At 51.2% G+C, this 24,790-nt stretch overlaps 2 protein-coding genes across 2 annotated transcripts; one reads left to right on the forward strand and one right to left on the reverse strand.

Moving 5' to 3' along the window:
* Nucleotides 1–272: 272 nt before the first annotated feature.
* Hemk1 (HemK methyltransferase family member 1) lies at nt 273–10,961 on the reverse strand. The gene is made up of 11 exons (XM_032910687.1): nt 10,890–10,961; nt 9,621–10,000; nt 9,199–9,290; nt 8,809–8,902; nt 3,865–3,999; nt 3,503–3,567; nt 3,227–3,276; nt 1,850–1,958; nt 1,002–1,097; nt 764–877; nt 273–655 (listed from the first exon to the last, which is right to left on the reverse strand). The coding sequence occupies exons 2-11, from the start codon at nt 9,849–9,851 to the stop codon at nt 619–621; spliced, it is 1,023 nt and encodes a 340-aa protein (XP_032766578.1). The 5' UTR covers nt 9,852–10,000; nt 10,890–10,961; the 3' UTR covers nt 273–618.
* Nucleotides 10,962–13,095: 2,134 nt separating this feature from the next.
* C8H3orf18 (chromosome 8 C3orf18 homolog) lies at nt 13,096–20,786 on the forward strand. The gene is made up of 5 exons (XM_032910517.1): nt 13,096–13,408; nt 13,936–15,223; nt 18,916–18,941; nt 19,537–19,684; nt 20,671–20,786. Exons 2-5 carry the CDS (start codon nt 14,990–14,992, stop codon nt 20,749–20,751), a joined length of 489 nt encoding a protein of 162 aa, XP_032766408.1. The 5' UTR covers nt 13,096–13,408; nt 13,936–14,989; the 3' UTR covers nt 20,752–20,786.
* Nucleotides 20,787–24,790: the final 4,004 nt, after the last annotated feature.

Raw genomic sequence — 24,790 nt, forward strand, 5'->3', positions numbered from 1 at the left:
ATCCTCATCCTCAGATATGGTCCCCACGTTCAGCCTAAGCCCCAGTCAAGAAAGAGTATGAAGGCATTCCCAGGCTGGAGGTAGATGATGTTAACCAGAGTGAGCTATTCTGTGTAAGCCCTATGGGGTCCAAGGCCGGGATGACCTCCCCATCCCCCATCCCCATCACATGGTATCCTTACACCAGTCTGCTTGACTTGTTGCAGTAGGGGGAAGGCTCTCAGACCTAGTCCTACATGGGGAACAAGGGCCCATAAATGTTAATAACAAAATACTGGTTCACCATTTATTGCTCTCTCAATACCTTACTTGCCACACTTCCCAACATCTACACAGCAATTTCACCAAGAGGAATACCAAGTAGCCTGCTACACTGAGGTGACAGAGCTCGGCTGGAAACCCAGCTGTTGAGTCTCTGTTCTTTGCTGACCCAGAAGAACACTCCATCCGTGTTTCTGAGTCTCCTAGAAATATCCATGATGGGGAATCACAGAACCATGGGCCGTGCCAGGGGTTCAGGAAAGCGTTGTACACCTCCCCCTGGGCAGCACTCCATGCAGGGTGAGTCAGGCACCCAGCAGGCTAGAATCCTGGCCAGGTGTTCACAGAGTAGCCACACTATGGTGCAGACTTCTGGACATGCAGGAACCGGGGCCTGAGGAGACAGGATGAGTATCTGGGTAGCATCTAAGCTCTGAGGAATGCAATGTGGTGGGAGCTGTGAGAGCACACAGAGGCAATATGGCTATGAGAATGGCCTTACCTCCCGCAGAAGTCTTCACGGACACCCACAAGACTAAGGTGCAGGTCAGGCTGGCTCTGAAGCCAACTGCTGATAAGCTCTGGGTGTCTTGGGTCCACTTCTAAAAAGATGCTTCTACATGAAGAAGAAATGGTTCAGCTCAACAAGGCAGGTTGTCTGGCCTGATAGAGGCCTGGGCACAATGACTGCCAAGTCACGTCAATTACACAATGGAGGTGGAGAGGGCTGGTGTCCATACCCAGAGGCATTCAAGAGCCAGGGTGCCAAGGTCAAGATGTGGGTGATGATGTCCATGCCTTCGTCACCACCATCCAGTGCCACCAGATCTTCGTAACTAAACGGGAAAACAGTGGAAGGTGAGCGGCTGGGGGAGGGGTGTGGAAAGTGTTGTGAAGCCAGGCAGGCCTTCACAAGGGCCCTGTGGGACTTAGACTCTGGGTTGAGAGGTGAGCTGAGATCCATCAGCAAGTGGTCCCTCATGTTTCATGCAGATAGCACCTCACAGAGCAGGGCTGAATGGACTCACTGAGTCCCACTGACAAAGCCCTTGGGGCATGAGGCTCTCACAAAAGGCAGCCCCTGCTCTTGGTCTGAGCCCAGGAAAAAGAGGGCAGCTCCTGACCCATACTACCCATGCTCATGTAGATAGGCGGTTACACTGGGTTTTCCATCCATGCGAACACAGGACGGCTTCCCACAGCCAGAGTAGGCTCCAGTGCTGGCTTTCCCACCAAGCCCTCGAGGGACCTTTAACAGGCGTCTTCCCTCTCTGGCCTTGGTCTTGTGCAGAATGACACACCCCGGTGAGCACCTTCTACAGGCCCCACTATGCCCAACGCTAAGTCCTCACCACAGTCCCACAAGCACTACCACTCCCTCCTCTTTCAAAGTGGGAAACGGAGGCTCAGAGAGGCGAGGGGCCTTCAAGGGTCAGAGTGCAAAGGCGACACCTTCCCCAGGGAGGCTGCAGAGTCTGAAGTGCACCTCTCAACACTGCTGACCTACACTGCAGTCTTCTCCAGATGGAAGACCTCCAGCCCCAACCAATCCTGCTAGCGCGTCTCTGCTGTTTCACCTGCCCTGTACCTGCGGATCTCGGGAGCCAGCTGTTCCAAGTCCTTGCGGAAGATGTAGGGAGGGTTGCTCACCACCAAGTCCATGGGGCCCCAGGGTAAGAGGTGTGTGCAGCACCCCTCTGTGGGCAAAGAAGAGGACACATGCATAAGCTGTGAAAGTTGGCAGCTCCATTTGCCACCTTGTCCCTTAGGTAGTCCCTCTCTCCAAAACTCTCTTTAGACCTGATAAGCCAGACTCGAGCCAGTCAGCAGGCTGGCTGGGAGTGGACATGATCTGACTTGTAGATGTTCACCTACAATATCTATGTTCTCTCTCCTCCCTGTCAAGGCCTCCTGATTAAGCCACATTCAAGTGCCACCTCCAGTAAGCCCTCCCTGATTACAAAGGCAAAGGCAGGTGCCTCAGCTCTGTGGTCCCTGGCCTTGCCATTCTTAGCTTTATAACCGATATAGTCTGAATGCACAGGGAGGGCAGGCCTGATGCCCTCACAACCCCTAATGGCTGCTTCTGGGTCCCACCTGTACCAGATGCTAAAGCCAGTGTCCAATACTCAGAGAGCTTGGGGACTCCTCGGATAACAAAAGAATCAGAACTGGAGCTGGAAACCTGAAGACACCACAATGCCTGCAGGCACCAGGCACTGCTGGGCCTGCTTGTCCAGGCCAGGGGGGCAGGGAGGTCACATGTGCAGTGTTGTTGTTGTTGTTTCCTTTGTTTGTTTGTTTGTTTGTTTGTTTGTTTGTTTTTGAGATGTTTTGCTTTACATCCTATGCTGGTCTAGGAGTCACCACATTCCCCAGACAGATCTTGAATTCACAGGAATCCTCCTGCCTCATCACTGCTAAGATTACAGGTATAAGTCACCATACTTGGCTCCCAACTGCTTTCCTTTGAACACCTGTTTACCTCTTCTCAGTAAACAAATCCTAGTTAAGTTTATCAGGTATAGGGGATCCAGAAGACCTTGTGACTGAGCAGTGGTGGTGCAGGCCTTAAATCCCAGCACTGGGAAGGTAGAGGCAGGTGGATCTCTGAGTCAAGGCCAGCTTGGTCTACAGAGTAAGTTCCAGGACGGCCAGGGCTACACAGAGAAACTCTGTCTCAAAAAACAAAAAGAAAAACAAAACAAAAAACAAATAAAAGAAAGGAAGACAGACAGATAGAAAAGAAGAGGAGAGAAGAGAAGAGAAGAAAAGAGAAGAAAAGAGAAGAGAAGCGAAGCCTCATGGCTAGTCCCTTCACAGGCCAGGGTCAGGTCAGCAAAGGAAGCAATAGTACCTTGTCAGTCCTCAGCAAGCCCAGCAAGGGTTGGTGTGAGATGGCCCACATTTCTGTAATGTCTCACCCACCAGCAGCACCCCATTCCAAGATGTACAGGAGATGTACCTGAGGTTATATCAAGGTGGATAATCCGAATCCTGTCCTGCAGCTGAAGCCTAGAGAGATGGGGAGATGGTGGTGAGCATAGGGTACGAGCCTTGGCTACAAGAACAGAGGGAAAGGAAGTCCTTCTTGGATCAGCAATAGCCACTGTTTACAGTCCATCCACTCACAAACCACTGCCAGGCCTCCCTCACGGCAGCTCTCCCTCAAGGGTGAAGTCAGACACTCCCAGAGTTCAACTCCCCAGTGCTGGCCTTCTGGACATCCCAGCTCACGTACCTCTGAGCATTCTCAAGGGTCAGACTCACTGCAGCTTCTTCCTTATCCACAGCAATGACTTGAGTCTGCCCCAAGAACAAAGGAAGAGAGGTGGCGCTCTGGGAGATGCCCATCTAAGAATCTTCTCTCAGCTCTCAAGAGGAAAGAAACATGTAACAAATTTTTCCTATGGTTCCTTTAGCCAGACAGACAGGGATGGAAGTTAGAGGCTGTGACCATGCTGGGCTGGGCACACGTCCTTATATGGCCACTTTCCCTCAATGCTTCTTACACAGGGATGTGGGGGAAGGGATACCAGAAAGGACAGTGAGCGACTATCTCAGTGGCTAAAGGCATGGCAGGGGGATGCAGAGACGGCCTACCTTAGGGAGCTGGCTCAACAGGCTGAGAGCAATGGCTCCTGATCCACAGCCCACCTCCAGAATGAGGGGACCATCTTGGGCTCTCACTGCAGGGGGCCTCTGGGCCACTTCCTCTAAAACCCATTCGACCAGTTCCTGGAAGGCAAAGGGTCTGGATCAGACTAGCTGCCATCTTTTTTCCTGAGGAACCTTTACAAGGAAGTCTAGGCAGCTGGCTCCTACTGAAGAACGGTGGGGGATAGCCAAGGCTAAACTGATCTTCACGTCAGCAAGGACCCTCGGTGAGTCATTCTGCCCCTCCATGCCTCAGTTTTTTTTTTTTTTTTTTGGTTCTTTTTTTTTTTTTTTGAGCTGGGGACTGAACCCAGGGCCTTGTGCTTCCTAGGCAAGCGCTCTACCACTGAGCTAAATCCCCAACCCCTCCCATGCCTCAGTTTACACATTTTCGAAACCAAGTTCTCCTCTCAGGAACATAGAAGAGATGTATCAGAATCACATACTTGAACCATCACCTGCAGCACACGTGCACAGTATCTGTGCACAGAATACATGCTCAGCATACATGCACAGCATACATGCACAGTAAATCCCAGCTGTGCACTTCCAGACATTTTCCCATTTTTATACTCACGGAAATGCTGAGAGCCATATTTGACACCCAGTCTCCCTATGTCTGGTCTATATTAATCTGTGAGGTCATCACCACTGGCTCATATAGACTCAAGGGTCAAGGCCCTACCTGGAGCCTGAACTGTGGTTCCCAGTGGTCAAGAACCAGGCTTGGAGTTGAGGATATAGCTCAGATGTAGAGCACTGCCTAGCATGTGTAAGACCCTGGGTTCCACCCCGGTACCATGCGGAAAAAAATAAATAAAGCAGAGGTGGCTGTGTGTCCTGAGCTTTCTCACAGAGCCGAGTGTGAGAATTTCCCTGGAGATTCCTAGGCCAAAAGGACAAGCTACTCTCTTAACAGGGCAGGGAGATAGCCCTGCCCAAGTCTTGCTGGTGGATGTGCCACGAACAGAACATGGTGGAGGGGCACAGTGTGGTAAGAGCCTGTCTGGACGGTACCCACCACTGCAGCAGGGGGACACTTTTAGATACCATCAGCATGGATGTGAAAGAGCTGGAGTCTGCTGCTCATGCAGGCTACACACGGTCATCGACACAGGGTGAGCTAGAAGTGAAGGCTGGCGGCTGCTGCTGCCCCAGAGCTGAAATGTTTTTCCCTGAGTAGAGCAGGGGATCTAAACGTGCAGCAGGGAAGGGCAGCGTGGTCTCTTCTCAAAGACAACCCCCTGTGCCTCGGATGTGAGCAGAGGGCCCCTTCAAGGCTCAGGGAACTGGGAGGGAAGTGGTGTGTGAAACACACTTTGAAGAAGTGTGCCCCTGTGAGGTATCTCTGTTATCAGGCCTGGAGGTTACAAACTGTGCCCCAAATCAAACCTAGATACCCATCCTCAATAAGTCAACAAAAAGAGCCAGAGTAGAAGTAGAAAGCAGGGGTTGGGGATTTAGCTCAGTGGTAGGGCGCTTGCCTAGCAAGCACAAGGCCCTGGGTTCAGTCCCCAGCTCCAAAAAAAAGAAAAAAGAAAAAAAAAAGTAGAAAGCAGAAGGGGGGTGGTATTCAACATGGCCACACTGGGAGGAAGGACAAAGAGATCCACAAACAGGAAGGACAAAGAGATCCACAAACCCTTCGAGTCTGTTTTCAGATCCTGAAGGGAGATCAAAATTGAAGAGGCAGGCGAGAATGTGCACATCTGAGCAGTGCAGGCCAAGGAGTGGTCCTGCCCACACTGACCCACCACTGTCTGGGTTTCAGTCTTTTCATCCTGTTGGGTGGTCTGACAAGTGATTAGAACTACTGTGTCTCTCTTGGCGAGAGACAAGCTCTCCCTCTGACTAGTGCATGAGATTCCTCAGGACATTCCTACTTCTTTGGGGTCCCTTGCTTCAACAGACTGATAAATTGAGGGACACAGCTGTCTCTTTAGAACATCTTCATTTCTGCGAGACCAGTTGCCTCTCTACAACCCAAGGATCTCTAACCTGACTTGAAGATCATTTAATATGCCTCTCGTCATATTAAATCATAAGAAGATCTTGGGCTTGACTGGCCAGCCAGGCCCAGGGGAGCAAACAGTATCAGATCACCCAAGCCTATTTTTCTTTGAAGTCTATCCTGCTGAGTTCAAAAAAGTATTTGTCCTTCTAGGACCCCAATCTCAGTGGTGATGCTTATTCACACCAGAGGAAACAAGTCCCAGGCAGACAGAAGCTGAAGAGCTGGACCGGCCCTCCCTGTTTCAAGCCCCTTCTGTACTAAAGAGCTACTGCTCATAGGTGAGAAAACTTGATTCGGTCCTGAGCCAGGTGTAGGTGGGAAACACTGGGGTGTGTGCAGCAAGCTGGGCTTATGACCAGCGAAGAACTCTCAATCTAGGGCTGTGACTAAGTTTCTATGGGTTTCCTGGCCACAAATGGCCCACTCTGGCTGGAGGATGACCCCTCAGCCAGCCCACACTGGCTAGCCACCTCACAGAGGCATCCCTGACCTCAGACACACACACTCACACACCGTCTATGTAAATGGCCCTCTGGGGCAGGGTGTGAGGCTGAGAGACAGTGGCTTCTTCCTTTCCTTTTACCACAGAGACCATGGGAAGCTCATTTAATTGGAGGACCATCTGGTGACTACGTGGGAACTACCTATGTTGAGACCACATCCAGGAAATCTAGAAAGTTCTTTCTTATACAGTGAAGATCTTTCTTCTACCTAAAGCCGTTGGCTCTTAGCCAAGCCAGCCACAGTCCCAGGTCATCTGTTCCAACTGAATCCGGCAAGAATTCAAAACATGGTATGACAGGAGAGAAACATAGGACAGAGACAGGGAACGGGCAGTTGGTGGTTTTGCCTGGGGCCACTGCTCCGAATGGGACTGCACAATTCCTACAGAGGTAGCCCTGAGGTCTCAGCAGGATACAAGGGTAAAGCACACCCTAGTTAGGATCCATCCTATCCCTGGGGGGCTGGCCCTAGTCAGGCATACTGCCTCCCTAAAACAACTATAGACTGAGCCTCTCCCAGCCCACAGTCACACAGCACCAGATGCGGATGGAATAGCTCGCACCCCCGACGGTGGGTTCCCCACTGTACAGACTGCCACCCCGGAGACTTTACCACCCTCTCACCCTCTAGGGAAAACCAAACTCCTCAGGCCACAAGCCACTTGCAATTTTGCATTTCAGACTTTCACACCCACCATCCAAACCCTCCCTTTGACGGACAGAGACTACAGACTCCGTGAGCCCCTCCTCCCCTGTGCCCCTTCTCTCCACTCCCGACCACAGGCCACGTCCTCTTGATTTCTTAGTAAAGCACCCCCGTCTGATGTGGCTTCCCATGGGGGCAAACCTGAGGAGTTCTCAGAAATGTCTGTACAGTGAGGCAGACCTCGCCTCCCAGCCAACCACAGCATCCTCACTCCCCCTGCTCCAGCAGCAACGGCGTCTTCCTGGCCCAGACCCACCTCGAGTGGGTGGGTCACACAGGAGCTGAAAGCCCCACACTCAGAATCCAAAAACACACAGCACGTACCAGGTTAGCTCCGAGGGGATGCAGAGGTCACCATGACAGCTGTCCCTCTATGCTCTGAACCATACAGTCTCCAAGGATGGCCAGTGATTCCCTGGCCAGGTGTCATACTGGGCAATCCCCCCAAAGCCTGAAGATGACGGACCACATCATGTCTGGAGTATCTGTACCCCAGCCCAGGTCATGCCAGTTCTAAATAGGATAGAGTCAGAAAGTTCATGTGCTGCTTGTGCCCCTTCCTTGACAACCCTAGGACTTCTCCCAGTCCTGCCACACGGCAACGGGTAAACCAGGTGATCGACAGATTTGTTTTTTTTTTTTTTTTTAATGTGTGTATAGTATTTTGCCTGTATGTATGTATGTGCAAGCGATGCCCAGAAAGGCCAAAAGAGGGTGTCAAGATCCCATGGGACTGTGGTTAGAAATGGTTGTAAAACTCTGTGTGGGTTCTGAGAATTAAACCTAGGTCCTCTGGTAGGGCAGCCAGTGCTCCTAACCACTGAGCCATCTCTCCTGACAGATCAGAGGGTTCATGATCAAGGGATTTCCATAAAGGTAGAAGGGGACAGACTTTTCCCAAGAGTGTTTACGTGCCAGGATATCTTTCTAGAAATCAATCTTTTTCAGAGTCCAGTGCCCTCTGATTTTTCTCAGCATCCCCTAATGCAACCCCACTTCACCTTAGAGTCCCTTCTCTAACTTCTAGCTCTGCCATAAACAAAGTCAGGGGAAATCCAAGAAAAACAGAGAAACCTCTCTCGCAGATTGGGGTGTGTCCCCAAGGGGCAGCATGCATGGACCACACGACTGCCAGTCTTAGTCATCTGAAGGGCTGACACAAGTATCACCTGACCAGACAATGGACTTGTGCAGACCCCCAGGTCACAGAGAGCATGCCCTAACAGTCCATCTGAGTCCAGAGTAGGCAGCAGCCACCTGTAAGATCACGTTGCTCAAACCAGGCCTCCAGCAGAGCCCTCCCTACTTCTCTCAGACCCCTCTATGTTGCTGAAGGCCATTTATTTCCCATGGGTTGAGTCTGCCATGGGCCTATAGGATAGCTCCCAATGAACACAATACACTGAGTGGGACAGCAATACTTGGAGCACTCTATGTCACTTCTGATCACTGAGGCTGGAGTGGAGGCTTGGAATGTAAAGACAGTCAAACGGAGGGGGTAAAAAGGGTCCTCAATCCTAAGCCAACATAGCCAGCAAGAGGACATATGTATGAAAGGGTGCTGTGGATGGCAGTCATGGGGCCCCAGCACCCCCTGGAGGAAGTCTGGGGCAAGGACAGATGCTTTGCACCTTTTCTCAACTCCATTCTGTCCTAATGATACTCACTTCTGTCTCTGGCCGAGGAATGAACACTGGGGGTGCCATCTTCAGACTGAGCCCCTGAAAGTCCCACTCCCCAAGGATATACTGCACCGGCATCCTGCAGGAGGAGTATCCAGGGAGTCATCAGTACCAGAACCAGGATTAATAGGGCCAGAGCTGAACTGAGAACTACTGTAGCTAAGGCTATCGGGCACGGTCCTGACAGCAATACCCTCAGACAAACAGTCTAGGCCTTCCTTCTTTCCATTTACAACACCAGTCCCCATCTTGCTACTTCCTTATCCCAACAGACCCCTAGTCCTTAGACACTCTACTCCTCCCCGACCATAATTTGGTGGAACTGGCGAAGGACAGATCTCTATAGAGTCCTCAGATCTATCCATGGGTGCTTACCTCTGTAACCTATGGCTACACAGCTCCTGGATGCACTCCAGCTGTTGAGGGGTCAGTGGCTTGGTCCAAAGTGCTGGTCTCAGGCTCTGAAACTATCCCCATGGAGAATGTGAGTGGCTGGTTCCCCTGGTCGAGGGACACATACCCAGGTTTCTCGTGTGGACAATGTCTGTCAACCCAACCCTAGCCACTTAATCAGCCCGGAACTCGCAGTGCCTGGAACACACTGCAGTGCTCTGTTGGATAAGTGAATACATCTCTGCCTAAAACATTCGTTCAGCAAAATTCCACCAGTCTCAAGCAGCCTTACTGAGGCGAAAATTAAAATAAAATGAAATTAATAATAATTATTATTAATTACTATCTGTTCCTCAGAAACCACCCTCCTCCCTCTCCCTGTCCCCCCTAACATTACACTTAACTGTTTTGGCTCCAAGGACATGAGCCACGATGTACTCACTGGATTCCCGGGCCTCTGGGATGCCTCTTTCCTCAAAGACCCGTGTCCAGTGGTTGACTATCCCTGTGGCACTCGACAGCCCAGCTGGAGATGAATAAGTCTTCCATGAGTTAAAGGCCCAGCCCTGGGGGGCTCCCCTCCTTCCTCGGGGACCAGATAGAAGGGTCCAAAGTATTTGTCCCCAGAACTTCATTCTTGGAGAAAGTTTTCCAAGCTCCTGAGTCTCTCTTGTGCTATCAGTCACTGAGGTAGGGGCTGGGAATGATCCCTGAGCTGGGTGAAGAAGAATCAGTCATGGGTTCCAGTTCTCCATCGTTTTGTTTCTAAGATGTTGCTGTCACCCTAAAGAAGGATATGGAAAGATTCAAAATGTGCCAGGAAAGGGTGTGCTCTTAGTCTGTCCCCTCCTAGACTATATTCATATCCCCAAACACCTATCTGATTCCTTCTTGTCTTGGCCAGTAATGTTTTGCTAATTTCACAGGAAGTAAGTTGACCTGGCAAAGCTCTGTCCCTGTTAACAGTCAAGGTGTAGGTTTGGGAGTAGGGTAGATCTAGGTCAGACCCCAATGTGAGTCGTTGTTTCTGACTTCCAGTTGCTCACAATGTGGGAGAAATAAGACCAGCTTTCTGGTGAGTGGTGCCTTGACCAACGAATACCAGGGGCACATCAGGGACTCTAATAGATGGAAGGAGATTGCCATGCTTGAGAGTTTTGCTTGTGGCATTCTGTACGTATCATTATTGTTTAGAAGCTGAAACTTTTCCTCTATTTTAACCCATAATCCCAGATATTGGCATAAATCGAAGGCTGAAGAAATCAACAATGTTACATTTAAGTTAGCATAAGTAAGTTATCTGAAAACTTAAAATCTGTGGTCCCCTTTATTTCCAAACTAAGTAATGTGCAAACTAACATTTGCTGAGAGCCTTCGAACTGCCACATCCTGAAGCAATTTGCTCACGGTAACTCGGGTAGAAAATTTCCCGGGCAGAACACAAATCCGGCTCTGCCAGACTCCTGAAGCAACTGGGTCCACCTGTACCCAGATCCGGAAGGAACCAAATCTCGAAGTCTTTACACAGCCAAATCCACGAGGACATTATCAACGATTCAAATGAGCGCGCCCTCTCTCCACCCCTGAATGTGAGAGATAGGGCCATCCCTGTCTCAAAAGTCAACGTTGCGGCCCATTCATTCCCACCCCGATTCTCCACCCCTGGCGCATACCTGCAAGAGGGCATGCACGTTTGCTCTGCCCACACACCAGTACCAGATTATAGCCCCAGGGTCGGCCCCCGGATGTGCGTTACCTACAGTGCATTCCCTCAGCGCCTTGCTTCCGCCTCGGTGCAGTTGAGAAAGAGCTCCGGTGAATCGCGTTTCCCTGGTCTAGGGTTCCTACAGTGACCAGATTCCCCTCTGAAGATTGTGGGTTGCTGAGGAAAATCAACTGACCGCCACCTGTAGTCCCACTAAGGGAAAGTGCAGAGATGTGAGAGGTGCTCTGTAGGGTCCCAGGCCCACTAGTTTTCCTTAAGATCGCAGCCGAGATATGACTCCAGCCTGTGTTGATTGCTTGAAGCAAACGTTTACATATCCTGCTCGGGCTGTGTGTGGGCAAAAAACAAACCGCGAGGGTGTCACCCACGTGTGCTGGGTTTGAGAGCCAGATTGTGTGTGTGTAAGCTGGTTCTAGCAGCATGTGGTTGAATTTCAGTGTTTAAGGGCAGTCTCTGTTTGGAAAGGGACTGAGTATCTAAGGACCCTCTTGACCTCACACGCACATAGAATTTGGAGCAGATAGCAAAACAGCGAATACTGGAGAACTGGATTTGAATCCAGTTGGCAGCTCGTTGCTTAATTTTGTGTAAATGCCCAGAACTTCTAGGCTTCAGTTGTATCTTTTATAATGTTCATAACATTTTACAGGACCTGGTTGTACGGGCACATAATCGCAGCTACTGGAGGAGCTGAAGCAAGAGGATCATAAATTCAAAGACACCCTGAGTAATTTAGTAAAATTTAAAAGATGGGAAGGGACCTTGAAGAGATGGCTCAGCGGTGAGGAGCACATATTGCTCTTGCAGAGAACTGGATTCAGTTCCAAGCACCCACGTACACATACCCATCCAAACATTCATACACATAATTTTAAGAAATAAAATAAAATATTTAAGAATAATAGTTTATGTAGTAGCTCAATTGATGTGCTCACCAATCCAGATTCACACAATTCTGGGTTTGGTGCCCATAAATGGGGTTTGGTAACACACACTAATAAGTCCCAATTTTCAGCTGGTGGAGGCATGGAAACCAGAAGCTTATCTTTCATGGCCAGACTGGGCTACATGAAACCCTACTTCAAAAAATAAAATATTGGGGGTTGGGGATTTAGCTCAGTGGCAGAGCGCTTGCCTAGGAAGCGCAAGGCCCTGGGTTCGGTCCCCAGCTCCAAAAAATAAAATAAAATAAAATATTGGAGTAAAAAGGGAGAGGGGCTGGGAATTGTGTGTACTGATTCACACCTATAAGTCCCAGTACAAGGGGTTCCAGAACGTTGTTTCATTGGTTAAGAGCACTGGCTGCTTTTCCAGAGAAGCCAGGCTCAATTCTGAGCACCTACATGGAGGCTAACAGCAGTCTGTAACTCCTGTACCAGAGGATCCAGTGCCCTCTTCTGGCTTCCTTGAGCACCAGACACATATGTAGTGCACACATATGTATGCAGACAAAACATCCTTACACTTAAAATTAAGCATTAAAACCCAAGCACCCAGGAGGTGGAGAATTGCCTTGGTTCAAGACCAACCTGGGCAACAGTGTTTAGGTGACTGGGTGGGGGTAGTTTTAAATGGTTGGGGGGGGGTACAGCTCTGGGGTTTAGGAAATTGGTACTTCTGTTCTGAGATGAATTTTGCTGTGAATGAAAGCTATTATGAGAGGTATAGGTGGGCTATCATGCAGATAATTCCATTCTGTTCCCAACGCATTTTTGCACTGAAGAGTCTTCCCCATAGTTGGAGTCATTTACCAAAACGCCCTTTCATCAGAGTTCCTATAAGGCAGGAAACTGAGACAAAAGAAGAGAAGCAATTTGCTGCTCAAGGTCATAAGCTCAATAGAAGATCAAACTGAGTTCGTTTTAGGTTTCAAATACTCCAAGTCTGGTGGTCCTCTTATCAAATCACTGTACCTATATTTTTTGCTTACGAGTCTGCCCCAGTGCGGGTGGAGCTGTCCGGGAGCCAGAATTCTGGCCCAGAAAGGGCCTGGCTACCTACGGTCCACTGCCCAACTTCCGGCAGGCCACCAGGGTCAGAGGTATTCTCAGAGAATCTCTTTTAGCTGTCCGGTTTCAGCTCCAAGCTCCCGCTGGGAGCGGAGCTATATCGGAGCGACAGGCGAGTGAGCCAATGCTGGTCGGCCTTTAGGCGCGGCAGCCAATCAAGGTCCGGGGGCGCGGAGAGGGCCGGGAGGCAAGGCACTCCGTCTCCTGGGGATCCCCCGAGGCTGCTCATCCCAGCCCCACCCCCTCTGTGGTCCGGGCCCAGCCCACCCCAGCTCAGGTTGTCAGCCGGCGCAGGCTAATACTAGCTGATTCCTGCTCGCTCGCAAGGCGGACCTTACTTGAGTCGGACCTGTCGCCCCCTACGCCCGGGCCTGGGTGTTCCCCGCGCCCACGCCTCCTGCCCGTCGCTACCACCCTTAGCTTCTCAGACTGAGCTCGGCGCCCCGGAGAGGATTAAGTAAGTGCTGAGATCGGCTGCTTCACAGGAATGGAGGAATCACAGGGTCGTGGAGGCGGGTGTGGGGATTGAGATAGGGGGAAATAAGACCTGATGGCATTCATCTTCTTGGAGGTCACTGTGCCCACCACTTGTACTCCGGTTGTTCTTCCCTTCCCCGTTGGACCCCGAGGCAGGCCAAGAAAATAGTCGGCAGGATGGCTTCTCTCCTTTTTGGCCAGTAATAAACAGACTCAGAGCAAATTAAGGGTCTGGTCCAAGGTCATGGCTGGGATCAGTGGCAGAGCCCAGAAGAGAACCTGAGACTTCTTGCTGAGCCAAGCTGGAGAGGACAGAAGGGAATGCGTCTACTCCATGCATGATCCTCTGCCAGCTTTGCTCCTTCCTAAGGGACCATGAACGATATGTGCACACTTCTCACACATATATGCACACCTGCAAGAGGAGGCATCCCGCGTACACCTATGAGCCACACGGAGAAACATATATGTAGCCATAAGCTAGTAATCAATCCTTTCTCTTTCTAGGTCTGCCCCTTCTGCAGCACGGCTAAGACTCATTCCCACCCCGCTTTACCCAAGACCCACAGAAGCTCTGTGATCTCCCATCCTCTGCTTCCAAAATAGGAGGGAAATAGGTGTTTCAAAGTGGGTATTCCATCAGTGCCTCTGAAGATGTAACTCGGTGCCTTACTTCTTGGACCACCCCTGCCAACTGCCTTGCCAGAGGATCTAGCTCAGCCTATCCTTCCTGCCTCTTGGTGTTTCCACACCAGCCCCACCCTAGCCCCAACCACAGCCTGGGTCTCACAGCCAACTCTGTCCAGAGACTGATGTGCTCAACTCCTCCTGGGTTGTCAGTGGTAGTGATGGGGATTTGGAACATTTACCGGATGACTTTGTGGACAGGCATTGTGCTGGGCTAGGTTCCGCCCCCCATGGGGACTTGTTCATTCTGACATGCCGTTAGCCCTACAACATCATGGGGTTGTTCTTCATATTTCCCACTTTGAGAAAAACTAGACAGAGCGAAGAGGGGTGACTTGCCTGAGGCTATACCAGGTCTCTCTGAATCTTAGGCAGGTGATTCCCAAGCAGAATGAGGGATGTAGGATGCAGAGTGAGAAGATAGGGGTAGGGGAAGCAGCAGTTACAGAGATAATTGTGCAAGGAGTGGACTTTTTCTTCCAGGCCGCCTGCATCTTCTCCTATCTTCCAATTGCGATCACTGTAGTCATCGTGCAGGGATGACAGGGCTTTGCTCTCATGTCCCTATGTCCCTACAGAAGCCTGTGCCCTATTACCCCTTGAGCAACTTAGCTCTGCCTGACTTAGCTCTTGAAACCTTTACTTCCTTGGTGCCTTCAGATCCTAGAGGGACTTGATCTCACAGACATGCCCCCTAGCTGTAACTCCTGCTTTTATTCTTGTCTTTTTAGAACCGAGAAAGGCAGGGGTCTCCTGGTAAGGATTTGGCTGTGCCAGTGGTCGTCACCGTGGTGGGAACGACAGCCTTGGACACTCCTAGCGTCAGAAATCAGTGGGCAAGTTGACCGAGCACTGGCTGTCTCCCAGCATCAGCATGAACTCCAGGGTCCCAGCTACTCAGAGCTGGTTCAGCAGCCACCTGCCCACCACTGAGCCTGACTTGGAGCCTGCCACCGAAGGCTCTACCACAGAGACCGCCACCCTCAGCCCCGAAACCACAAGCTTCAATGACACCAGAATGCCTGATATGGCAGGCGGTGCAGCTGGTGTGGGTACCATGCTTCTGTCTTTTGGGATCATCACAGTGATTGGTCTGGCTGTGGCCATGGTGAGAGCCGGGGCAAGCTGGAGAAGGTCTGGAACGCTGTCCTTTGGGGGAGGGTGATTAGTGTTTAGACTTACAGAACAAGTGAATTAGAATGTCTATGAATAATAACGCAACCCCCTCCTATCCTACCCCGCTAAGATTTATTTACTGGGGCCCAGATGAGCAATTCTAATTGGGAGAACCAGAAATGAGTCTGAATGACACATGCTGTTTGGGACTTTTAAGATTGGGGTTGGGGTCCAGACACAGGCAGATGTTTGAAGCAGGTAGGAGGTTCTGTGAGCAGCAGGCAGAGCAGTGAAACAGAGGAGTGTGGGGGTCTCGATAGCAGTAGAGGCCAGAGATAGTTGGGATGCTGTGTGGGATGCAGAGTCCGGGTGGGAGGCTGTTAGCAGTTAATTTACGCATTCATTTATATACCGGCTCTCCTTCCTTCACCCTTAGGATACAACAGGGCTGGAAGAGACAGGGTCCTGACTTGTGTGTCTGTTGAAGACTAGGTTAATAGGCAAGGGGTTCTTTAATCTGGGCTGGATGGTCAGAGACTGCTGGGGAGAAACATTAGAGCTCAGACTCCAGGTAGGAGCCTGAACTCATTGTCATGCGAAAGGGCAGGGTCAGGCAGCCATCAGAACAGAGGTAGCCTTCAAGAGTGACAGACACAGAGGGTGTCACTAAAGAGCCACTAGGGATCGTAAAGTTAAGACTAAGAAAAATGAGGTGCACCTGAAGCCCCCCAGAGGGGCTGGTAATAATGGTATTCTGCCCATTGCCCTTTACAAGCAATGATGGCTACGCTTGAGCTCAGGAGCATGTGGATCTGACAAACGGGGCTGGATGGGGGTGAGGGGTGGTGATGATTCAGATCGGTAGCCAAGTGCATGCATAGCAAGTACAAAGTCCTAAATTCAATCTTAAGCACTGAACTAAAAGAAAACAAACAAGCAAACAGCGCATACACAGAGACACACAAAGCAAAACAAACAACAGAAACACAAAAGCCGGGCAGGGAAAGTCATCCATGGCCTGGCTAGAGCCAGTGTTAAACTAGGGTTGCCATATGGGCTCTGCAGGCTTGGGACAGCTGCCAGGGAACAGCTGCTGGCCAGCAAGTAGGGCTAGGGTATGTGACAGGCAGAGGGAGGCCAGGAAGGAGAGCTTTCCTGGGGCAGGAGGAAGGCAAACTGCTAGTGCTTGCCCTTGGCACCTATGTGGTGACTAACAGCTCGAGGTACCCTAACCTCAGGGCAAATGACTTAGAATCTGTCTTGATTCTGAACAAAAGATTCTGACCTGGAAATTTGATAAGGCTGCTTTGCTTTGTCCCCAAGGGACATTCGGGCCAGAGTGGATGACCTTTCTACCAAAGATAGAGAGGCAGAAGGTGATGGGACAAAGATATGGGAGGGCACAGAGAAGAGGGGACTTTTAGACATGTGCCCTGAATGCCTCTTCCTTCTCCCTTGTGCCAGCCTTGAGCCATGCCATGGGTGCATGGAGAAGTCGGTGCCAGCCTCATGCCTCATCCAGGAGCGTGAAGAGGCCTTGGTGCAGGCCAGGACAGAGCAGGAAAGCTCCCTGGGAGATGTGGGGTGGACAGTGAGAGGCAGGGAGGTTTGGAAAGGAAAGGGAAGCCTGTCCCCGGCTGGGGTGGAAGGGCCTCGGGGCAAAGGCACTGCGTTTTCATCTGGTTTTTCCTGTAGATTATCCTGAGTCACAGGCCACAGGGGAGGGAGGAGGACATTTGGAGCAAGAGTCATGAGGCCAAGGAGCACGCTTCGGGTACTGTGGCTGGAGCTCAGGGTGGGAGGGGGCTGGGGATGACCCAGAGACCTGAGTTTCTGTTGTTTCTACCCATAGGACAGCAGGGGGTCACTCTGAAGCAGGTAGATGAGCTAGAAACACTTCAGTATTTTTCCACTTGAGATCACATAGGAAAAGCTCTGAGCCAGATTGGGAATTAAACAAACAGATTAAAGCTATTGAGTGGGACTGGAGGTATGGCTCAGTGGTTAAGAGCACTGACTGCTCTTCCAGAGGTCCTGAGTTCAAATCCCAGCAGCCACATGGTGGCTCACAACCATCTGTAATGAGATCTGATGCCCTCTTCTGGTGTATCTGAAGATGGCTGCACACACACACACACACACACACACACACACACACACACACACACAAAGTTTTTTTAAAAAAAGCTGTGAGTGGGCTACAGAGATTGTGGGAACCACAGGGTCTTAGGACAAACTCAAGGATGTGTTTTTTCCCTAAGCAGAAGCTGCTGTATTATTTTTTGTTGTTTCTTGTTTGTTTGTTTGTTTGTTTGTTTGTTTGTTTTGTTTGTGGTTGAGACAGGGTCTTACTCTATAACCCTGGCTGTCTTGGAACTCACTATTGTAGATCAGGCTGGCCTCAAACTCAGAGCTCTACCCTTGCCTCCTGAGTGCTGAGATTAAAGGCTTGTGCCACCACCACTCATCCAGGCTGTCATAGTCTTGATAATTAAAAATCGCCAATTTGGGGAAGAGCAAATGGTGGCAGTAGCCCCGGAGTCCCTGCCCCGTCACGGGCTCCCAAATATCTCCCACTCCCTCTCTCTGGTGCTTACTTCCAAGGCTTCCTGCTCCTGCCTGTGGGTCAAGATAGGATTTGGTTGTAATCCTTTACTTTTGTGCCTTGACAAGGGATGGAGGGTCCGAAGGACCTTCTTAGGTTCCTCTAGCATCAGGGCTCTGAGGGGTGACCCTGGGGTTCAGGGGTGCAGGGCTCTGGGGAATGACCCTGGGGCTCATGGGTACAAGGCTCTGAGGGGTGACCCTGGTTTCAGGGGTATGGGGCTCTGAGGGGTTACCCCAGGGTTCAGGGGTACAGGGCTCTGAGGGGTGACTCTGGGATTCAGGGTTGCAGGGTTCTGAGGGGTGACCATGAGATTTAGGAGTGCAGGGCTCTGAGGGGTGACCCTAGGGCTCATGGTGCAGGGCTCTGAGGGGTGACCCTGGGGCTCATGGTGTAAGGCTCTGAGGGGTGACCCTGGGGTGCAGGGCTCTGAGGGACGATCCTCAGGGGGCTCAGGGGTGCTGAACATTGCCTAGAGTCTTTCTGTACTATGTCTGCCTAGTGTCGATCTGCTGCTCTTTTTACCTGTAAGTGGCTTTGGTGAGAACTGAGGGCAGGAGACATGCTGAAGTATTCCCTTTCCCCTTCAGCACTGAGGAGTCCCAGGCAGATGCTGAGTGGGCAGTTAGTCAGGATTTGGAGAGCCGGAAACAGCCAATTCCAGACAGGCCTAACTCGTTTTCCTATGCCTGGCCCCCATCTCTGAATCTCCAGACTTAGTCTGGGATCTCCTGGCATCAAAAGATATCAAAGGAGCTGGGTGGGGTTGTGCAGACCTGTAATTCAAGCACTCGGAATGAAGTAGAAGGGTGGAGATGGAGAGAGAGTTCAAGGCCAGCCTGGACTACCTAGGGAGTTCCAGGCAAGACTGGGCTGCTTAGCCAGACTTTATTGAAGAACAGGGATGATGAGCATGACCCATGTATGTAAGATGTCTGTAAGGGATGGGACTGACCCTGAGGACATGGGGACCCACAGGTTCCCATGCTTCATTCCCTACAGCTCCCCTACCATGAGGGCATGCTGGGTTCATGGGGACCTTCTTCCTTCACCATCTGACACTCTTCCTTCTCTTGCAGGTTTTATACATCAGGAAGAAGAAGAGGTAATTGCCCAGACAGCCCTGAAGCTATAACTGTGGAAAGGGCTGGGCTGGGATCCAGGGGATGTGAGTGGGAAAGAAGAAACAGGCCCCAGCACTAAGTCTTTTCTCTGGGGGGTTGGGGGACATGGAGGCAGGGCGGGGAATCAAGGCTCTTCTGCCCACTCGTGTTTGGGGATGGCCACTTTCACACACAGGCAGGCAGGGCGGAAGATTCTGAGAAAACAAGTGTAGCCCTGGTATTGGGGGGAAAGGAAAGACGGATAGGATCATGGCCACCCCAGTTACCCTTGTCCTGATGTCCTAAGTTGACTGCCACTGGCTCCCCATCTCTGCTTCTGCCCGGGTCTATGTCCACCTCCCAGGATTGCAATAGGATCTTGGCCCAGGTAACCCCTGTGGATCCTGTGGGTGACGGTCCCACCAGACCCAGGAATAGCTCCGTGCTCATTCTAAGGCTACCCCTCTGAGAGTCAAATTGGTACTGGAGGTTCAAAGATGTCTGTCAGTGAACCCTAAGGGAAGACTTAGGCACCTTAAACTTGGTGTGTGGCTCCCTTAGCGGCTAGAGCTCAAATAGCCTCTGTCCTACCCCTAGGCTGGAGAAGCTACGCCACCAGCTCATGCCTATGTACAACTTTGACCCCACGGAGGAGCAAGACGAACTGGAGCAGGAACTACTGGAGCACGGGCGAGATGCAGCCTCCCTGCAGGCTGCTGCCTCCCTGCAGGCCACACAGGGCAAGGTGGGCACTGGCTAATTTTCCCATCCAGCCTGGAGCTGCCCTTTCTCCTACACTCACCCTCCATCCTTTTCTCCATGCATCTTGCTGGCACCTGCCAGGTGAAGAGGTGGCACTTTCGAGCACGTGGGTCTCTTCAGATTAGTTCAGAAACTGCTAGGTTCTTCCGTGGCTCTCAGACTTGATGTGCAAAGCCGGGCTTTATGGGATTCAGTCTGGCTCAGCTCTGATAGCCTGTAGATCATGGAGGCCCAGTTAAGAACCCGGTTTTCTCATCTACAGTTGGAAATCCTAATTCTTGCCCAGTGAGCCCTCGTGTGCTAGCTGGGCAAGCAGAAAAACAAACTAACAAAACTTAAAAGGCAGATTGATGGGCAAATACCCTTAGTCTCTCTACTCCACGAGGGTCCGTAGACCTGAGTGGGTTGTGAGTGAGATCAGACTCTTCAGCAGTGACCCCGCTGAGCTGAGTTGGCAGATGAATCTGAGTCCCTGACAATCCAGGGAAGTGGAGGCCCAAGCCAAACATACCTCCTGTATGCAAAGGGAGTGGGCACCCATGCCCTCATCCTGTCAGAGTCACTAAGCAACCAAACCGCTTGCTACCACTTTCCCTAATCCTCAACGTGGTTCCATGTAAGGCTTGGGCCTGTCCTTGGTCCACCCTTGTGTTTTACCCTGTCCTCGGAGGGAAGAAGACCAGATCTTCCTGCTGACAGAAAAAAAAAAAAAAACATGCATAATTAATCCAATACTAAGCCCATAGGAAGTGCTGCCAAGGTGACAGGGCAAGTTGGGAAGGGCTTGGGGGAGGGAGGTCTTCTGAGCCAGATCATATTTCTAGACTGAGCTTGGTGGATGGGCACTCTAGACACGAGGCATAGCTGGTGCCAATCAAAAGCAGGCACCAGGAAGTGAAGATGGAAATGACTGGACCAGAGACTGCCTTTGGTCAAGGTTTCTGATGCACCTGCCTGTCTCCCTTGCAGAGCACTCTCCCTTCCCAGGGCCCACTGCAGAGGCCCAGTAGGCTGGTGTTTACCGACGTAGCCAATGCCATCCATGCGTGAGAGGCCCGAGAACAAGCCTGGACCTCTTACAAAGACAACTGACTGCCACGGTGCCCCGCAGCGCTGCCCACTTCCTGACTGTCAAGACCTATTCTCAGGACCAGAGCCATCACCACCACTGAAGCCGGAAAGCGCCGCGACAGACCCCAGCTGTGCTGAGACCCCGCCCACTGACTCTCAAGCTCGCGGAGAGAGCCCTGACCTGGCTAGTCATCTGGCCGCTGACTTCTGAACCCATGGCTCTGGCACGGAAGGCAGCCTTTATGCAGGAAAACAAGGGCCACTGCTGGTTTCCTGGTCTCCGATATCCCTTGCATCAAGGTCTGCTTCTCTGATGGGGCGGAAGAGCACAAGCTTGAAGTGGAGTGAGTTTTTTTTTTTTTAAGCTGTAGCCTCTTCTAGGGTAGAGAGAGAGGCAAACAGCCAGATGACTGGGACAGGGCAGGGCAATTTTTTTGTTTGTTTTGTTTTGTTTGTTTTGTTTTGTTTTGTTTTGTGGGTGTGGGAAGGGGAGGAAGAGTTTATTTTATTTTATTTTTGAGACAGGGTCTCGGCTAGCCTGGAAGTTGTAGACCAGGCTGGCCTCCGACTCATAGAGATCTACCTGCGTCTACCTCTTTGAGTGCTGGGATTAGAGGCATGTGCCTCCACATGCAGCTAGAGCAACACCATTTATAAGTCCAAGAGGCCCAGGGAGAGAGCCGAAAATGCCCAGTAGATGGCCCGGGAAAGATATTACGGTGAATGGGTAAGCATGAGGCCTCCCAGAGGTCTCTGCCACATCCCTGGCAGCCTAGGTAGCTGCTGAGGAAGATGAAATTGGGAGATTGGGTATGGAAAGATGCAACTCCCCGAGATGGGGGGAGTGGCCGCACACAGACAGGTACCTGTTCCATCATGAGAGTGAGACAGAGGCTCTCTGCATTGGCTCCACCTTGCAAGCTAATTCCCACCCAGTGATAGGGAGGGGAGCATTAGCACAGGCTGCCTCCTCTCCGTCAATGCTCAGGGCTACACCACGGAAGCGAGGAACTACACTGGGTTCCTCTGTTCACCGTGTTTCTTCAGCAGGCTCCAAAAGCTGGGCACACCTGCTTCCGGAAATGGCTCCCTTCCTATAAGAGCTTCTGGGAGATGCTGCTGGCCTAAAGGTGGTCACAGGCCAGAAGCTGGTAGGAAAACTATGGTTGCCTGAAAGGGAGTGTCCTTTGAGGAAAAACCCCAAGGAAGCGAGTCTGATTTTAGCTTTTCTCTTCCACTGTATCTGCAGGAAGGGCCACTCAGAGTTCATGGAATATAGAATAGAGTCTCTGTGTTGGCCTTCCCTCAAAGTCTTGAAGGTGCAGGACTGACACCAGGGGCATCTGGGCAGAGTAGACCACAAAGACAGGGCGTTTTTTTCTACACTAGGACAAAGGAACTCGTGAGCATGCACAGAGTCGTGTCCCCAACTTCACTGTCATCCCCTGGTTAGAGGGGATGCGGGGGTGGACATGTGCTGTGGGCAGATATCACATGTCAGGAGGTGAGGGGCTAGGAGGATCCCTTGGGGAAGGTTCTGGTTTTATTCCTGCCTCTGGCTGCTATAAATACGTTAGCACTCCAGCAACTGGAAAGCTGTGAGTAATTTAGGATGCACAAAGCTGTAATTTAACTCCAGCATCTCACTGTGCGAGAGCATTAAAGATGTAATTAAGATGTTTACACAAAGAGAATGGAGTCTGTGACACTTGGGGTGCAAAACCCCAGGAAGGGACACAGTGGGTGAGGTGAGGATCTGTGGGAGGCCTGGGGACAGTCGTTTGGATCCAGGCTATGAGATGGCAGGCAGCCCAGCTGTTTCTCCTTGGAAATGCTTCGGCCTGGGGGCCTCGTGCTTTGACATGGAGAAGGGGCTGGCAATGGCTGCAATACCTGGTGGGGGGGAGGTCAAGTGGATAGAATCTTTGGAGATCAGGTTAGGAAGAGGGCTCGATTCCCCAAAGATCATGGGGTGACATATGGTGTCTCAGGGTCCACAGGAGCTATGTCTGAAACACAAACGTAAAATGGTCTCCATAGAGCACCAAGTACATGGAATGGAAGGGAGAGTCAATAAAGTTATGTGCGCCACCCAACGGTCTGGCTCAGAATGATTTAGAGGAGAATGACAGTAAGGTGACCAGTGTGCCCAGACACGCCCCAGTGTCCATGCTGAAGGCTCGTGAGAGAGCTGATTCTCACACTAGTGTGAAGGAAATATGGAGGGGCTTAGCCTCTAAGTCCCATGATAACGGGCTGGGCTGAAAGTGGGGGCTGTAGGAAAGGACTGTAGGTAAGACTGAGGATGAGCACCCCAGGGACCACCCCAGCCGGTTACAGCTGGACCTGTCAGTGACTGATTTGCTCTTGGGAAGGCCTCTGAGAAGATCGGTGGGACTTCTAAGGGGCGTGGGGTGAGCAAGTGGGCTGTGTGTTTCCACATCATTAGTCAATCCCCACTGTTAGTTGGTGCAGGAGTGTGGGTGCTGAAGACCTCGGGGAGCAAGGGTAACACCCAGGGTCCAGGGATATTGAGGGATGTGGCAGAAGCCCTACTGCTTCTGCTGCATGGTCCAGGTCTTCTGAGGGGTGAATCTGGCTAAGTGATGGGCACAGGCTGCTATATCATGACACAGGCCGCCTACTCATAGACTCTGTCCTCACAGTACCTCATCCCTTCTACCCACATTGTCCTGTTTTCTAGCCCTTTTCCCTACTCCCTGAGGAAAGTCCAGATTCCCAAATTCCCATGTCTTTCACAAACTGTAGGATTGATTAAATATTGAGATGAAAGGTTTCAGTGGTTCTATTCTCCTTGAAGAATTAAGCCTGGCTGTCCTCAGTGGTGAATGGGGTAAGATAGAATTGCCCCCCGTTTCTGCTTCTGAAATTAGCAGTTGGGTCCCTCTGAAGAAGGCCCTCCCCACTCTCTACATTCTCTCTCTCTCTCTCTCTCTCTCTCTCTCTCTCTCTCTCTCTCTCTCTCTCTCTCTCTCTCATGCATGAAATCTCTCTTTGTGAATAGCAACCAGAGCTTCAGGTCAGAAGCAGCAGTGGCTGGTAGTGGGTGGTATCAGGGTGGATGTGGATGGGTGCCTTCGAAGGAGGCCTTCCCTTGTTTAATACGGTGAAGTGTCACCTTGAAGCCAGGGTGAATGAAGTAATCCCGTTGCCTGGCTGCAGGCAGACAGTGGGAATGCCTTCAGAATGTAAAGGGATGCTCTTCCGGGGGAGAGCTCAGAAACCCCTGCAGTGCTCTGACCTGTAGACTTCTTCTAGAAACACTTCCCTCTGGTCTAGCATCCCATCAGTGAACCAACCCACACTGTACTTCATTCTATGTGGAAGAGAAAGATGCCTGGTGGGAAAGAAAGGAGAAGTGTTATGAGCGAGGGTCCTATGTGTCCACATCTTTATATTTACAGCTAAATAGAAAGAAAGGCCCGGGGTTAAGCCAGGGAATGCATGGGGTGATGGGGGGCTCAGGCAGCTCTCTGTTTGCTAGCCTGTGAAGCTGTGCGCATTTGACATGTATGTGCATGCGTGTGTGTGTGTGTGTGTGTGTGTGTGTGTGTGTGTGTGTGTGTGTGTGAATAGGTGGTGGGACTTCTCTAAGAGTGCCTGAGGAAAACCACAGGACATCATGGCCTCTGAGGGCTCAGGACTTGGGGGACAACTACAGGTGAAACAGCTGTGGTTTACCAGAGAACACTCATGAAAGGCCATAAAACACAGAGAAAGAAGCAGAGTATGTGAGCATCAGGGGCAGGGAGAGGAAGAGGTTAGGGAAGAGCGCGGGGTCCCTTAGGTGTGACCAAGCAGAATAAAAACAGATGGCATCTCACCCAGGGCTAGGGCTGTCCCTGGCATGCCACCTCCCTTCACCCTCAGAGCTAGTTGGCAGTGGTTACTGCCCTTTACTCCTTAGCTTGGGTCCTGCAGAGGCAGATCAGGGTAGGGGACAGGACTCTTTAAGGACATCTGGATGACCCTCCTTCTCTAAGTCCCCAAGGTGAAG

The sequence above is a fragment of the Rattus rattus genome, chromosome 8, assembly GCF_011064425.1.
Source record: "Rattus rattus isolate New Zealand chromosome 8, Rrattus_CSIRO_v1, whole genome shotgun sequence".
Lineage (NCBI taxonomy): Eukaryota > Metazoa > Chordata > Mammalia > Rodentia > Muridae > Rattus > Rattus rattus.

Coding starts and splice junctions, on each gene's coding strand:
- C8H3orf18 (XM_032910517.1), top strand. CDS start 14,990: ATGAACTCCAGGGTCCCAGCTACTCAGAGCTGGTTCAGCAGCCACCTG. Junction 18,942..19,536: donor TACATCAGGAAGAAGAAGAG/GTAATTGCCCAG, acceptor TCCTACCCCTAG/GCTGGAGAAGCTACGCCACC. Junction 19,685..20,670: donor TGCAGGCCACACAGGGCAAG/GTGGGCACTGGC, acceptor TCTCCCTTGCAG/AGCACTCTCCCTTCCCAGGG.
- Hemk1 (XM_032910687.1), bottom strand. CDS start 9,851: ATGAAGTTCTGGGGACAAATACTTTGGACCCTTCTATCTGGTCCCCGA. Junction 8,903..9,198: donor TGTAGCCATAGGTTACAGAG/GTAAGCACCCAT, acceptor CTCCTCCTGCAG/GATGCCGGTGCAGTATATCC. Junction 4,000..8,808: donor TTCCTCGGCCAGAGACAGAA/GTGAGTATCATT, acceptor TTTGCCTTCCAG/GAACTGGTCGAATGGGTTTT.